A 16,898-nucleotide genomic window follows, 5' to 3' on the forward strand; every position below is an offset into this window, starting at 1 on the left:
GCCTGATAAAAAACTCTTAGATCATTGCTGTGATTCAACACTGATATCATGTGGTTTCACTTTATATTGAAGCATTTTAAATTATTTACATTTAGCTGTACAAACAAAAAAAGACTGTAAAAATATTAATATTTCAATGTAAAAAAAATAAAAGGCTGGGGGCCAAGAGTCTTATTAAGACTCTTACTACTCTTATCTGTGACTGTATGTACAGAATCTGGTGTTTTAAACATACAAGGACATTCTGACCAACATCACATGTACTTGCTGATCAATAAGAGTAATAAAGAAATATATATTTAAAAAAAGATTAGAAATAACTGGTTCATAATAAAGGATGCTCAAGTTACTTGCATGTTCACAATATAAACAGAAATTTGGTTTTGTCTGACTATCCGTAATTACATTCTAGACATCTAGAAGTGCATTTTGACTATCTGGAATGGTAATTTAAGATATCTGCATTTACATTCTGACTAGTCAAAATTCTTTTCAAGACGTCTCAAATGACGTCACTGGTTCTGTAATTTGACGATATCTTGAACGTAATTATCACTGGTCAAAATTACAGTTTTAGATATCTGAATTAAGAATGATGCTGAAGCCCCTTTGTGCTGTCCAAACAGTTGCCTGCAGAATTTTATGTTTTGTGCACAAAATTGTCAGTCAATGGCACAAATTAGAAAGAACTCGGCAATGTTGGAAATGCGGAGAACGCAAAACGTCATAAACTAAGACTGCTAGTATCTGCAAAAAAATATCCTGTTTATTCATTTCCAACAAACCGAATGCACTTAAAAACAGCTTGGAAAAGCTGAAATTGCTATTGTCAATCCATCTTCAACATAAAAGTTGTGCATTTTCAAACATCTTTTTTTATTTTTTCTATTTTTATTGTTTTATTAAACTTTCAAATTGCCACGTAAATCAGTGACGCTTTGACTAGACAGAATGCTAATTCAAGATATCTTAAATAGAAAAGTTGAATGATTCAAGATATTTCTAATTCATTTAGAGATACCTTAAAAGGAATTTTGACTAGTGAAAATAATTTAGTTTTGTCTAGTCATTATTTACTGTTAAGATATCTATAATTTAATTTCCACTAGTCAAAAGTATATTTCTCCTATCCAAAAAATACATTGAATATATCTTGAATTGCGGATTCAATCGAGATATCTTTAATTAGAATTATGACTAGTGAAAACTAAAATTGAGATATCTTAAATTTACTTTTTACTAGTCATAATTGAATTGTAGATATCTGAATTGTGTATTTCATATGGTCAGTAATTCATTGTAGATATCTCGAATTGAAGTCTCCATAAAAAACAATGGTAAATCTGACGTCATTTTGACTAGTCAGAATATAATTACAGATATCTAAAATCACTTAAACAACTAGTCATAAAACTATTTGAGATATCTGGAATGTAAGGGCGGCAAAACCGAATTTATGGTAAAACGGCTTGCCATACATCTTCCGCCTTTTCAGTTTCACTTCTGAGGAAAACAAAACTTATTTGTCTGGGTTGGGAGAGGGAGCCCAACCCTAACCTAAAGGAAAAGAAAGGTAAGTGTAACAACAAAAAACAGCCCACAACAAATCCTCCATCACAGCACCACAAAGCTGCAGCGCACATCAATTGGCACTGAAATCCATTTCCCAACTCGCCTTATACTCGCCTGATCAAGAGGCAGAATGAAACCAGCTTATCCTGCCCAGCAGCAACCTGAAATGGGGGGAGGTCTGCATGCAGCCACCACTGCATGTCACACTCTGCCTGTTGATCTTAGCTTCAGGAAATGTCCGCTAAAATCATAAAGCTCTTATCTGCGATAACACAGAATCTGGCAAGTTAAATGTAAGAGGAAATTATTTTTGACTAACCTTGTACTCTCTGATAAGGAAGAGTAATAAAATATAGAAATGTCTAATTCATAGGAAAGCTTCTTCATCTTTTAGAATTGGAATTTTAAATGTATAATGTCTGAGCTTGTTCTCCTGAAACAAGGAAACAAACAGGAGCTGCTGAACTCAGAACCAAGTCTCTGGGGATTGAATCTCCTGAAACCAGAATTTTGTTCTCAGACCTGTTACACACTGATGCTTTTTGTAATGATGACTGTCAAAACACCAAGGACAAAATGGAAAACAAATGTTTAAAGTAAATCTCTGAAATTTGATTGGGAATTTAAATGTCCAGTAAAGGTCCAAGTCACAGCAGGATGCTCAGGTTACTTACGTTTTGAAACTCAGAGGAAACTGAGAAAAGATGCTGATGATGTCGAATCCAGTTCAGATCTGAGTCGGTCCGTCTGTTTCAGCTGCTTATATGCTCTACTAGTCCAGACACACCTCCAAACAAAAAGCCTCTCCTCCACAAACAAAACTCATACTGACAGAGAGCCACTCCCCTCAGGAATGTTGAACGTTGCATCTCTTATCCGTTAGATCTGCATCTTTCTGCTCTGCTTGTTAGTGCCCAGTAACAAGTGGACTCCATGTCCTAGCAATCAGAAAGTGCAGATACTGAAGGTCCAACATCATGCGAACCATACTTTAGCAGAAGTTCTGTGACTGGCCTGTCATTCCTGTTTGAAGAAGTGCTACAGCATCAGAAGCAAACAGTGTTGCTGGTCTTTCATGTACATTGAGAACTGTACAGAAGTTTCTACAAACTGTGAAGGGCAGCCAGTAAGCCTCACAACGCTGTTGCTCATTCACATGGACTCTGATTGTTTGACAGTTTTAATATGATTAAAATCAAGCATGTAAAATAAACAAATAGATAAATAAAAAAATACACTTTTGTTTATTGGTTAAAGTAGAACATAAAAAAAGATGAGACTGAAAAAGAAAAAAATGTTAGTCAGAATGTTTGACTACAAATGTAAATGTTGATAAATACGCTAATTTATTTCTTGGTGAATTTTACTAGAATTGCTATTTATTATTCTTTTGGATTAACTGGTTTAAAGGGGTGGAAATCTGATTATTTCACAATGCATTTACCTTCATTTCAAAATGTAATAGATATGTTTCTGTTTCCTTTGAAGTTTTTCACTGGAATAAGGATGGATCAGCTAAATTTTAGTGAAATCCAGTTATGTTATGTAGTAGAGACTGTCCCTTTCAAGTGGAGAATCACACAGTAAATCAAATCTGACAAAACTTGACGCATATCTCAGGGTTGGGAGAGGGAGCCTGGGTTGGACAATGAGGACAATTGTCTTCACATCACCTTATTTGTGAAGAAAAATAAGTCATAAGGTGACCTATTTTTAGTAATATTACTTTATTATCTGGTAATAAAGTAAAAAGCTTTTATTACTTTATTACCTAGTTTCGGTTTCCATTTAGCGTTTCCAACAGGTCCTACCAGATCCTATACGGCTGTGTCTAATGCAGGATTTGTGTCAGCAGGTGAGACGCCATGAATGAATCAGGATACTGCTGTTGGAGGTCGGCTCTCAAGGTCCAACATCATGCGAACCATACTTTAGCAGAAGTTCTAAAGTATCGTTTGGAGGTCAGAAGAAAAGTGACACAATTTGATAAAATTATAGGGAATGTTTAATTATACCATAACTAAATTAAAACCACACAGAGGCTGTCGGCACAAGGCAAAGTTTATCTCCCTAAACATGAATTAAATCCAGTTTCATTCAGATATCAATGCATAAAACAATCCATCCACCCATCTTCTGTACTCTCTTGTCCCTAGTGGAGTCGGAAGGTGCCGCTGTCTTTCTCCAGCAAACGTTTCGGGCGAGAGGCGGGCTCACCCTGTACAGTTCGCCAGTCTGTCTCTGTTATGGCAAAAGACCCAATATCTATGTCAGTTTGCTATTGCAGTTTCAATCTCTAGTAGCATGAAACTCAGGGTTCTTTATGAGTTTTTTCTTGAGACTGATGGCTCTCTGCCCAGCTTGACTGCGATCATTGGACATCTTCAGAGACGTGTTCTTAAATGGGAGACTTATACAGGACCGACAAGACTGTTCCACATCTTTCATGAACTGCCGATTATCTTGTGACATCTCTGTTTTGTCTTCACAGCTGCGCTCTGTGAAATCTGAATTATATTGCTTTGTCAGAAATTCCTCAATGGTTGCCACTGATATCCTGTTTGCAGTTAACCTCAGCAACTCATCCTCACAGCGTTGAACATACTCTTCCCCTTTCTCAGGACCATTGACATTCCAGCCAATCGATGTTTTCACTGGACCGCCTCCCTGGCTATTGATTACTTTCCACGGCTCTATTGCTTTGTGAGCATTAGCACTAATCAACATCCAATCCTGGATGATTCGGCTCTCATCTGTCACTTAAAGTCTCTCCTCCTAGAACGACTCAACTCCAGGCTCAACAGAATATAACCATCTGTACATTACACTGCTTGTGCCAGTGTCTCCTTCAAAAATTGTGGGAAATTTCAGCATCGTCACAGAATCACATTTGTTGAACACAAATATTAGAAAAAGAGGAAAAAGATGCTCAAAGAGCCGCATGCTACTCTCACATGATGCCTGCAGCGTGAAGCTGCTCTCGCTACAAACAAAAGTTCACTTGGATGTTTTTCCAGCATCTGGAGATCTCTGTTGTTACTCTGTGATAAATTTCTGCTGCAGTCCTGCAGGATGAATTATGTGCTGAACAGCCAGGAGCTCGTCACGCGTTGAGGCAGAGATCATGTCAGTGAAGGTGCTTTTCCATCCCTGGATGACAGTTTGATGAAAACACAGGTGAGCCGAGCCATTTCATCTCTAAAACATTCCCTACTATTTTCTCCTGCTTCTTGATGGAGTTTCAGACACTGAAACTGTGGTTCTGTCCCGTTTACACCAGTTTATTGTTCACCAGCATCTCCTTCACCTCAAACAGCAGATCCCAGACCTGCTGGACGTCTCTCTGATGCGTTTTGTTGTTCAGGACCTGAAATCTGTTGCCTACTTTCCTGAACAGGAGTTTCAGTTGGTTTTCAATGTCCTTTAGCTGGCTCTGGATGTCTGGTTCTGCCTGGTTCTGGTGGGTCAACAGGATCATGGTGCGCCTCCAGACATTTCCTCCAAACATCTTTTCCACGTGCTTCACTGTTTCCTCCACATGCGTGGTGAGGAACCCCAGTCTGACGACCAGCAGGATGGCGTGAGGCGCCGGCGTCGACCGGTTGATGCACCTGATGATCTCGTTCGTGACCTCAGGGTCGGATGTTTCTGGGAGAGCTGGAGTGTCGATGACGGTCACCTCCCTGCCGAAGACGTTGCCTCTCTGCAGACAACACCGGCTTCTACCTGAGGACAGAAACCAGCTTTTATCCCTGAACATGAGGTAACCAGAGATACTCAGATAATGTAGAGAATGCAAACAACAAATCTTAGCCTAAGGTTTGCTCTGATTTCTGGCTACATCAGGCTGAGGTAAGACAAACCGAATCTGTCAATTAAAGGAATATTTAATTTTTATTTTGAGGCACAAATAAAAACACTGGATCAAAACTGGATCTTTAAGGAAAGAAATTAAGTTCTGGTGCTGCTGCAAAGTGTCCTGCTCCTCTGGGACATTGCTGTCAAGGTTATTTATTACATATCGGTGAAAGTTATCAACTTCCTCCAAGGGAAGATAATTGTCATGACGCCGGCTCCGCCCCCATGCTGACGTAGAGCAATCTTCCGCACTTGTCAGCAACTGACCAATCAGCGTTACAAGTACAGTACTCTGACAATATTGACAGTATCTATCATAACTTACTGCAGTCAGAGAGATTTAGAGGAAAATAATAGGTAATCACAGTCCAAGTTGTCAGTGGGGGACATGCAGCCGACAGCCGTTCACTAGAACGTGTAGAGGGAGGAATACAATTTATTACAGTCTGGAAATGTTAAACATCTAATCATTTCCAGATCAATAAGTGAAGGAAGTTATGCTTGATTTTATGCATGTAGATTTCAAGGTTTGCTCTCTGGCAGCATAGAAACATAAACTGCTTTACTGACATTTAAACACTGTTTCATATTACTGTAAGTTTCTAGGCATTTGCAAAATTTGTATATGCAAAATTCGTCCCACGGCGTTCACACTGTCCCTCAGTTTTCCTCTTGGGCTTTATTGTTGATTTCTCTGTTATTTCCCACTAATAGTCTTATAGACCCGACGTAGGACGAGTTGGAGAATTTTCTTGCCTGCCGTCTTTGCCTCAGTTTTGGTTTATAAGTCAAAAATGACTCAAAGAAATGTCTCAGGTACATTGAGGTCTGTTTTCTGCCATCATAACAGTTTGCTTGTCGGAGGAAAGCTCTACTTCCACAAGGGAGTCGACATCATGTCAATTATGAGTCAGACTGTAAACATAGTGAAATAATTGACTGGCTTATAATAATGGCTACAGTTTTCTCGGATCGTATCAGAACCAGAAAACAGAACGTTTGGGTCATTGCTGTAGATGTAGTGGTGGGTAGGAAGACAGATCTGGTCTTGATGGTGTAAGGAAGACAATGTAAACTGGTCTAACATCATATTAGGACTAAGATGGTTTACCAAATGGAGGACTGGTCCTGAAGGCGTTTCTTCCCAGGATGGTGTTCCCACTAGAGCTCTTCCCAACTCCAGCCCACCCAACCAGAACCAGGCGCAGGTCTGAAACTGGAGCAGAGGGAACATGAAGTGCAGATGTTCAATTTGAATCTAAATCTAAAGCTTTGGTCACATTTTTAGATTCAGATTAATTATGCAGCTGATTATTTTTCTGTATCGTTTCAGTCCTTCTTGTCAGGTTTTCTTGTTCTCCACTTTGTTTCGTTTTTAGTTGGAGATTTTTGTGGTTGTTGGCGTGTGTTTGGGTAGATCTGCTAAAAAATCTCAGCCTAGTGAAAATCAGTCCCTTGTTTTAGGTTTTGCTTCATGCAGAGGATCTGGGCTATCGGCTATTGATTGTTTCCTGAAGGCACGGACTCTGTGGAAGTTTTAAAAGGTTTGATTTGACCCAATCACTAATGTTTGGACATGATTTATGTAAGGCACCAGCTTGATGAAGCTTATCAGAAATTGCTTGCGAGGTAAACAACCCAGTGGGGAGCAGATCCACGACAAACAGAATAAAACCATTCCTCTTGCTCCAACTTTAAATGCTAAATATTTGAAAGCGTGGTCAACATGTACAAAACAACTTTGTTCATTTCCTTCGTTCAGCAGTCCAGGATTTCCTAAAACACCGTTTTCATGCAGACTTCATTGACAATTGAAAACGTTCTGGTTTTACAGAAGGAGACACACATGAGTTTAGTTGAAGTCTTTCCCAGGATGGAGTGTCGTTGGCCTACCTGATAAACTGTGCAGCAGGGAGCTCTCCTCCTCCAGAGGACCAGTCCAGCCCGGCCACAGACCCTTCACCACCGTTTTAGCATCTTCAAAACTGACAGATTTGTGATCCTTTGGAAGGCAGTTCACGTCATCAAGGAGGCAGTACTTCAAGTTGCTTCTCAGCCGATCAGCATCAAACTTCAGCACCTGCAGATGGAAAAATTATGACGGAAACTTTGTTTTTCCACGGAAAAGACGCTGATTGAATGATGCGATCAAAATTATGCTGTTAACCAAAATATAAAATTTTTGTTCTGATGACATTAGGACTGAAATGGACTGGATTCATCAACAACATCTTCTGAAATACTGACTGTAATCATTGTGTGATTGTTTTCTGGGTCTTTGGGGTTCAGAAATAAATTCCTCTACCAGAACTTGAGCATGTTGTTACGGATGGATCAGTCATAGCTTCACTGTTTGCAGACAGCATAAAAAACCACTACAACGGGAAGAAGATCAATAAATGACATTGCAGGGTGAGCAGGGAGGGTACCTGTGTCTTCTCAACGTCCAGAGCAACAGCAACCTTGTCCCAGACATAACAGAGATCCTGAGCGACACCACAGGCCTCCAGCTGCCGGCTGTCAGGTCTGCAGATCAGCTTCAACCTGGAAGGAGCAGAAAACAAAGACGTTTTCAGACATGGTGAAAACTGAGAGTCCAAAGTAAAAGGATTTGAGGTCTTCAGCAGGTTCTGAAGGGATTTAGAATAAGCTTGGTCCAAACTGGGTCACTGACAGAACCATGGTCCAAACACAGCAGTAGGTTCCATGTGTCGCTACCCAATCACAAGTTCCAACCTACGTAGCTGTTGTGTAAAAACGATCCCATCTCTGATGGGATCCTTCGTCATGCTGAGGGGGTTGAACCATTCCTGCTCGCTGCTCTTACCAGTGCTTCTCACACATGGCCTCTGGTCTCCAGATAAAATGTCCGTCTTTGTAAACACAAACAGCATCTGGGTCATCAGTCAGCAAAGGGTAGTGTGAGAAGTTCTGCTTAGTTGGACTGTGGACCAGAACAACATGCATCACTTCTTGTTCGTATAGGACTGTCTCGTAGACCCGCATGATGGGCTGAGAACCGGAGCAGAACTGAAGAGAAGAAAACGGCAGCTTTAGCCTGAGTGGATAATCAAAGAGAGATTTTACTCTAAAACTGCAACATGACCCATACAGGTTAAACATTACAACAAGAAACATCAGCAACTCATCTGAATCGCAGCAGATTAAAATGAACAGATTTAAATGTAGTTGTCTCCAGAAGATTAAAAGCATGTCCCAAATCTACCTGTCCAAGGCAGACCGATCTGGAATGGCAGGACGATGATTTCAGGTGGTGGATAGATGGATGTTCTAATCTTCAGAATGATCAGGAAGTGACCTCCTAGTGGTGCGCCTAGCTAAATAACAGGGAGATCTCAGAGGCGTTAGACCTGCTTGTCCTAGCAGGGTCCCTGGTATCTGTTTTCTGAATAAGGGAGAGACAGGGATCCAACATGGACACCCATCATAAGACATCAGAGACTCACAGAACAAACATGGACGTCCTTGGGGGTGTTTACATTCCCAAGGACAATCTGGAGCAGTAGTGGGCAACTCCAGGCCTCGAGGGCCGGTCTCCTGCAACTATTAGATGTATCTCTACTTAAATAATGAGGTCATTAGCAGGACTCTGGAGAACGTGACTGCACTTTGGAGGTGATTCAGTCTAAGAGATGTAGGACACCAGCCCTCAAGGACCAGGCTCTAGAGAGACTAGTGATCAGATTTGTTTTTGGATTGTGTGTTGGAGTATCTGGAGAGAAATCACACATGCACAGAGAGAGCATGCAAAGTCCTTGCATGTTGGAACAAGGCAACACTGCTAACGGTGGTTGACTTGTCGCAGTCTAGAATCATCGAGCCTGGGAATGTGCATGTAGTTGACACTTGTAAATGCTGCTGAGCAAACACTGAAACCTTGTTCTGGACTGGATGAGACTGACTTTATCTCCCATATGGGTGGAATTGTTTTGCAGCGTCATGTTTTCCTGAAAATCCTGGAGCCTCTTTCTTTGGAAAACCAGTAAATATTTTATTTTTACTCTCTTAAAGTAAGACCTGCAGTTGCAGTAAAACTAGATCTTTATTTTGACCAGAGGAGAGGTGTTACCTGCTCGCTGTAGGCCGTCAGCACCTCCTGCAGGGGGAAGGTGAAGCGGTACCAGCCCAGCCGGGACGTCTCCTTGAAGGCTGGAGACGTGGCAAACCTCCACAAGAAGTTCTGCTGCTCAGGTTCTTCGCCCTCCGTCCGGTCTGGGAACGTCTTCTCCAGGAGCCTCATCTCTGCGTCCTTCATCTGGTCTGGTCCCACAGCCAGACTCCACCATATCCAAGGTCCTCCGAATGGGTTCCTGAAGCCTCCATCCCTCCAGATCCCACATAGCCCCGATCCTAGTTTCATGTTTCAGAAGATTCACGTGGAACTCTGGTTTGGGATATTCTGGGATGTTTTCAGTCCGGAGGTATCTGTTTTTCAAACCAATCCTTTCAGCTTCCAATTTCAGTTCTGTTAACTTCAGGTGTTTCTGTCGAACATAATGTTCAGTGTATCCTCTCCTGTTTGTTCGATTCTGCATGATCCAATCCTAAACGTAGATTGAAGGAGTCCTTTAGTCTAAAACGTTTCAGACAGAATGTATTTGTTCTGTTTGACAGCCTCACACAGCACAGACGGCTCTGCTGTTATCTGAAACAGACAGTAAAACTGTCAGAGGGCGTCTCTTTACAAACCATGAGACTCTCCACCCTGTGACTGAAGATACTTAATGATTCCTTTGTATAAGGGAGACAACTGAGAGGAGCAGTTCTCCAGACTGAACTGTTCTGATCCAAATTTAATTTCTTTAAATTCTCCTTTCAATGAGCGGGAGGTTCTCCTGACCTTTGAACCTGATCAGCAGTTCTCCAGTTGTTCTCTCTCCTGACTCTGGCTGTTTTCTTGTTCACATTCACCTGACCTTGTTCCAGACCACCTTACGAAATGTTTCTCAAAACCAGGGAGGATGGAAAGGCTGCATCATTTCACGCAGTCAAAGATGATATGACAGAGTGCATGCTGGGAAGTGTAGTATCAGTGGAGGGCTCAGGCTCAGCTGACTAACTTGGCTGTCCTCTGTGACTCTTTTGTCTCAGTGAATCCTCACAGCCACGTCTTTCTTCTGCAACCAGACCTCAGTTTCAGCTTCAGCCGTCCTGCTCGTCTGTCTCCAGCGGTCACTGGGTGAGAGGCAGAGTCTGCCTTGGACAGGACTCCACTCCATCACAGGACACTCAGCCTCACAGACACGCACCTAGAGACAAGAGTCTTGATTTCCTGTGTGGGAGCGAGCTGGAGACCCCAAAGGGAGCCGACACTGGGAGAACATGCAGACAGCAGTACATGTTTTAGTTTGGTTCTCATCTTTTGATAGATCATCCTGATTTTTAAACATGTTTTCTTCTCAGGTCAGTGGGGATGAAATTTTGACGTCAGTGTTCCTTATGAATGTGCAAATTTTTTGTCTATAAACTCACAGCCATTGATAGTCAGATTGTTCTTTTGAGTAACAGCTGAACGTGTAATCAATCCTTTAACTAGCTGATTCATAGCAGGAGGAGGAATTGACTTTTAGACTGTTAAATTGACTGGAGGTGCATCTTAAAGTGTGTTTTTCATCAGACAATTAAAAGTTGCCATTGGAAGTATGGCTGTGTTCACAGAGCAAGCCGTCTGTCGCAATAAAAATCAGTTTTCAACTGTAATGTTTTGAAATAATTTTGTGTCAAATTTTGATCTGCATTATTCAACAAGTCATATCAAACACATTTGAACAATCCAATTTCTCCTGCAATGATTTTGTACACCAGAAATACCCTGACTCTACATTTAAAATCATTTTTTGTTGTTGTTTTTGGCACCCCAAATGCCAAAACAGTGATCACTGTTTGTATGTCGAAGTTACAACACAGAGGCGGATTGTTTTCTAATATTTGCACACTTGTAACTTGTGCAATCGAACCCTGAAGTTCCCATTTGAGTCCACACTTCATAGAGGATATAGGGTGCAGTGTGAGTACTGGGACCGGGCCTGAAGGTAGAGAAGTGCTTTTGGGATCTCTGGACTTCATAAAGCACTTTGCAAGTACAGGCCTTTAATCATTTACCAGGACTTTTATGATTCAAGTTATTTCAGTGACTATTGTAGGTTTTTGGTCACTAACAGAGGGGAGCCAACAGTGAAGTACATTCTTTAAATTCAGGTCCATAAGTTGTGGGAAGGTCCAGTAAAATAAAAATGACTAATTTACTATGTTTTCTGATTGGTAAGAGTTATGGATCTTATTGTATGGACTCATGTGGAGGTACTAACCCAGTGTTTGTCTTTTAGTTAATACAGGATGATCATGGTCAACGATGACATAAAGATGACAGACAGAAATCTCTGAGTCTCATGTTAGATGTGAAAGTTCCCAGTTGGAGGCAGTCGGCACCTTCCTGGTAGCAACGTTCCTGTATCCCTACAGTTTTATCCATGCTTTGGCATCAATGATTGGATAAAATCTACTGAAAGAAAAACAACCATATGTCGGATGTTCTTCAGGTGATAAAACACCCTTTAAACCCTGTAAACAATCTGAGGTTTTGACCTGATCTGAAGATTTTATGCTTTAATGTAATATGTAACAATGTATTTACATGCATGACTTTGTGTTTTTGTGTTGATATAAAGCACTTTGAAATGCCTTGCTGCTGAAATGTGCTATACAAATAAAATTTGATTTGATTTGATTTTAAAGTCTACTTGAGGTCACTAAGCATCTGGATGACCTTGTGCAGCAGATCCCAGACCTGCTGGGGATCTGTGTGGTCGGGTTTGTTGTTCAGGACCTGAAATCTGTTGCCTACTTTCCTGAACAGGAGTTTCAGTTGGTTTTCAATCTCCTTTAGCTGGCTCTGGATCTCTGGTTCTGCCTGGTTCTGGTGGGTCAACAGGATCATGGTGCGCCTCCAGACATTTCCTCCAAACATCTTTTCCATGTGCTTCACTGTTTCCTCCACATGCGTGGTGAGGAGCCCCAGTCTGACGACCAGCAGGATGGCGTGAGGCGCCGGCGTCGACCGGTTGATGCACCTGAAGATCTCGTTCCTGACCTCAGGGTCGGATGTTTCTGGGAGAGCCGGAGTGCTGATGACGGTCACCTCCCTGCCGAAGACGTTGGCTCTCTGCAGACAACACTGGCTTCTACCTGAGGACAGAAACCAGACCACCAGCTCACAGTCTATCTTTAAACTGGACTCTACAGGAAACGGCTGAATTATCAGCTGACCCAACAACGGCTGAAGACACTCAGAAGCTTTATCAATAAAACCTACAGATCAATAAAATTATTTAGATCTGACAATCATCTGAATAATTAGATGGAAGTTTACATCCGTCTCCTCAGTGTTTAGTGGAATTAATTTTAAACTGACTCAGGTCCAATGTTCTGATTCTCCTTCTAGAACCTTCACACCACAGTTGACTGGAGTTCTGGCCCATTTACATCAAGTTCCTTCCTCGTGTTGAGATCTGTGTGATGAAGTGTACCGGTCCCCCCTGCAGAATGACTGATTCTGATCTTGGACGATGTTCTCGAACCTGGAAGCCTCCTGATGTGACGATGGTCATCATCCGTCGCGCCGGGTGATGAGGCCTGACGATGAGGCCTTTGTCTCATCCTGAGCTAAAATATTATTATTTTATCATCTTATCATCTAAGCCATTATGTTTTCTGTTCATTTGAGTTCAAATTAACCTCATTATAACGCCATTATTTATTTACTGTGTTAATTATCTGACATAAAACTTTATTAGCGTTAAAAATGCTGCTGCTGCTCACTGGATGAGCTGAACCAGATTCTGCAGTTTTTTTAATTATTGAACTAAATAAAGTCTAAGTAGTCTGCCATGATGGTGCAGCCCTAGTAGCCCTGCAATGAGAAGCTCCTGAGTTTGAAGTTGCATGTTCTCCCTGTGGATGAATAGGTTCTCCCCGGGTACCCCACCTTGACTGCTGGGTTAGTTGGTCTCTAAAAGTCCCTCAGGTGTGAAAGCCTTTTGGTTTGGTGTGTCTCTGTGTTGCTAGGAAACATGGAGAAGAAAACTCTTCCTGGCTGGTGACTTTGTGAAGTTGTCAGTGTTTTTGCAGAACAGATGTTAGTGAAGATGACTGATTCCTGTAAGCTGCTACCTGAAGGCGGACTGACTGCAGCCCTGGTCCTGAAGCCGTTTCTTCCCAGGATGGTGTTCCCACTGGAGCTCTTTCCAACTCCATCCCACCCAACCAGAACCAGCTGGATGTCTGAAACTGGAGCAGAGGGAACATGAAGTCCTAACGGAGGAGGTGGAGGCGAAGCCATTCATCCATCACATAAACAGGTTGCATCATCAAAGCAGAAACAGGTCTCTGTGTTTTATTAATTCAGCTTTTAATGTTTCAGTGTGAGTGGATAAAAACTGAACTGTTGGAGTAACCACATGGTCCAACCTGTTAAGCTCTGCTTCAGGGAGGGCTCCATCTGCAGAGGGCCGCTCCAGCCCGGCCACAGCCTCCTCACTGCTGCTTTAGCGTCCTCAAAATCCTCCGGCTTTTCACTGGCTGCACTATAGTTCACTGTATCCAGCTGGCAGAACCCCAGCCTGGCTCTCAGCTGATCAGCACTAAACTTCATTACCTGCAACATGAAAAAGGAGGAATAAACTTCTGCTTCGACATCCATCCATTAGTCTCAACATAAAGCTTCAACATGTTGGGTTATTTCAGCGCCTCTGCTGCTTCAAAATAAGAGCATGTTGAACTTTATTCAACTGAAAGTTTACAAAGCAGCTAAGAAAGTTGGCGTTCCAGAATTTACCCAGAACAATTAGCTGAGGCGAAGCTAAGTGCGCTCAATGTTTTCAAAGTTAGCAAAAGTGCAAAAGCACTAAATGAAAAATTAGCCTTGCAGTTAATGACACTGTTCCCACCACTGGCAGGGAACAATTTTAATGATGATATTTATAAAATCGAACTAGAAATATGTTTTGATTGATAAGGTGAATGAAGGGACTCCACAGGTTGGAACCCAGATAGAACTGCTTTTACTGGGTCTGAGCCAGAACCAGTCAGAAGGTGCACAGCTAGTTTCATACCAGGAAAAGACTGAAGGCAGCAGCTGCTGTTACCAACCTGGTTCTGACCCACATGGAGGGCGACAGCGACGTGATCCCAAACATAGAACTGAGGTGGGGAGGCGCTCAGGGCTTCCAGATGATTGCTTCCCTGCCGGTTGATCAGCTCGTACCTGACAGGAAGAGACGAGGACGGCGTGTATCAGAACATTGCCGTTTCCATGGCAATGGGTGGATCTCCAGTTAGGTGTCAGGAGAGGTTACCCGTGAGTCTCACACATCGCCTCTGGTCTCCACAGAAAATGTCCATCTCTGTAAATACACACGGCGTCCGGGGCGTCGCTCAGGGGGGGGTACTGGGAGAACTTCCTCTCATTGGCTGGACTGTGGATCAGAACCACGTGCATCACTTCCTGGGAGTACAGCACAGTTCTGTACGTCCGCATGATGGGTCGGGCTCCAGAGCAGAACTGAAAGAAACACAAACAGACAATTTGGAAATAATCGGAATCGGATGGAGCGGGGAACGAACCAGACAACTGCAGAGCAATCCACGTAATCCCAGACATCAAAGTCCCATCAGTTTATTCATTCATCCATCTGTTTATTCATTCCTTCATCCATACATCCATCTGTACATCAATCTGTTTGGATGGTGAAGCTGTTTGAGTCCTGCTCCCTCTTCCCAATCCAGCAGGTCCTAGATCTAAAGATGACCCTGTGACCTCAGCAGAAATTCATGGTGTGACCAGAGGAGAGGTGTTACCTGCTCGCTGTAGGCCGTCAGCACCTCCTGCAGGGGGAAGGTGAAGCGGTACCAGCCCAGCCGGGACGTCTCCTTGAAGGCTGGAGACGTGGCAAACCTCCACAGGAAGTTCTGCTGCTCAGGTTCTTCGCCCTCCGTCCGGTCTGGGAACGTCTTCTCCAGGAGCCTCGTCTCTGCGTCCTTCATCTGGTCTGTTCCCACAGCCAGACTCCACCATATCCAAGGTTCTCCGAATGGGTTCCTGAAGCCTCCATCCCTCCAGATCCCACATAGCCCCGATCCTGTAGTTTCATGTTTCAGAAGATTCACGTGGAACTCTGGTTTGGGATATTCTGGGATGTTTGTTTTGTTCAGATATCTGTTTTTCACACCTCCATCTCGAGCTTTTGTTTTTAGATCTTTGAGTTTCAAGTGCTGCCGTTCAATAAAATGCTCCTCAAATCCTCTCCTGTTCCTTTCTGTCTGCATGGTCCGATCCAACACTGAGCAGAACTTCTTGAGCAGAAGCTGGTTTTCTTCTCTCTGGATCCGACCTGCAAAACAGCCTGTCAGTCCCTCAAACTAAAACATGTTTCTGTCTGAGATTTGTTTACTTTTCATTCCTTCCGGTTTTAATATAAAGTGTTGTCCGTGTGTGAAGACAAATAACTGATTTATTGCAGAGTGGGAGACAGTGCGCCTTCTGCTGGACAGATCCAGTACTTCCCCGCTGTGTGCCAGAACCACCAGTTCGTTTGGACCGGTTCTATGAAATTAAACTGGAACAATAAAGTAAAATAAATACATTAAAACTGAAAAATATTTTTATTCTAAACTAAAAATTTAAAATAAAAATATTTAAGAAAAAAAAGAATTGAAAATGAAAAACATATTTTTAAAAATTTTAAATTTATAAAGATTTGAAACTGAAACCTAATTTCTAAACAGAAAAAAAAAATATTCGTAAACCAAAAGAGTGGAAAGATTTATGCAACCTTTATGGCCCCAGTGTAGATCCAAACGCCTCTGGTTTCAGATAAACAACGGGGACAGTTATTTAGTCAGATAATAACTGACTAAATCCACAAATTAACCAAAAAAAGAAGTTAAATATAATCTATTAAGTTTTATTGAGTCATAATATCAGACATTAAAACTTCTTCGAGAAGTAAAACTGTAGTAAACGTGTAATAAAACAAACTGTCGCTGGATCAGATGGTTAATCATTTATCAGCCGAGGCTCGCTGATATGACAGCAGCAGCAGGTTAATGAGCCGCGGAGGGTTTCAAACTGTCCAATCGAACCCTGAAGTTCGATTGGACAATTGATCCAATCGAACTTCAGGAGAGCTTACCTGCAGGAACTTCAGCTCCACGGGTTCTGGAGAACTTTCTGCTTCCCGCTGCCGCATCAGCTGGTTCTCTACGTCAAGCTGATGTCACACATACCAAACTTCCACGTACTCTCGTAGTGGCGTCTCCACCCATCAGATCACGAATCCTCCGTTGTGCTTCGGTTTATTGGGAAACTTCTCCAGATTATTAAGATTTAACGACCAGAAGGTTCCAGAATAGGAACTTGACCGGACCGGACTGGGCCCATCTAGAACCTA

At 42.3% G+C, this 16,898-nt stretch overlaps 2 protein-coding genes across 4 annotated transcripts; both read right to left on the reverse strand.

The window, feature by feature from the left end:
- Window positions 1-3,553: 3,553 nt before the first annotated feature.
- On the reverse strand, window positions 3,554-10,519 carry LOC129370682 (GTPase IMAP family member 8-like). Of its 3 annotated transcripts, none has more exons than XM_055046825.1 (6): window positions 9,521-10,519; window positions 8,258-8,460; window positions 7,860-7,974; window positions 7,324-7,510; window positions 6,542-6,646; window positions 3,554-5,298 (listed from the first exon to the last, which is right to left on the reverse strand). In XM_055046825.1, the coding sequence occupies exons 1-6, from the start codon at window positions 9,809-9,811 to the stop codon at window positions 4,844-4,846; spliced, it is 1,356 nt and encodes a 451-aa protein (XP_054902800.1). In that variant the 5' UTR covers window positions 9,812-10,519; the 3' UTR covers window positions 3,554-4,843. The 3 variants fall into 3 exon arrangements, with proteins under 3 accessions (XP_054902800.1, XP_054902801.1, XP_054902802.1); XM_055046826.1 differs by having other exon boundaries at window positions 8,258-8,836; window positions 9,521-9,631; XM_055046827.1 differs by having other exon boundaries at window positions 8,258-8,768; window positions 9,521-9,585.
- Window positions 10,520-10,531: 12 nt separating this feature from the next.
- LOC129370681 (uncharacterized) lies at window positions 10,532-16,712 on the reverse strand. Its single transcript, XM_055046823.1, has 10 exons — window positions 16,641-16,712; window positions 15,900-16,064; window positions 15,678-15,839; window positions 15,307-15,587; window positions 14,805-15,010; window positions 14,599-14,713; window positions 13,918-14,104; window positions 13,621-13,737; window positions 12,296-12,636; window positions 10,532-10,700 (listed from the first exon to the last, which is right to left on the reverse strand). The coding sequence occupies exons 2-10, from the start codon at window positions 15,904-15,906 to the stop codon at window positions 10,539-10,541; spliced, it is 1,578 nt and encodes a 525-aa protein (XP_054902798.1). The 5' UTR covers window positions 15,907-16,064; window positions 16,641-16,712; the 3' UTR covers window positions 10,532-10,538.
- Window positions 16,713-16,898: the final 186 nt, after the last annotated feature.

This window comes from Poeciliopsis prolifica, unplaced genomic scaffold (assembly GCF_027474105.1).
Source record: "Poeciliopsis prolifica strain line A6 unplaced genomic scaffold, Auburn_PproV2 SCAFFOLD024, whole genome shotgun sequence".
In the NCBI taxonomy this organism is placed as follows: domain Eukaryota; kingdom Metazoa; phylum Chordata; class Actinopteri; order Cyprinodontiformes; family Poeciliidae; genus Poeciliopsis; species Poeciliopsis prolifica.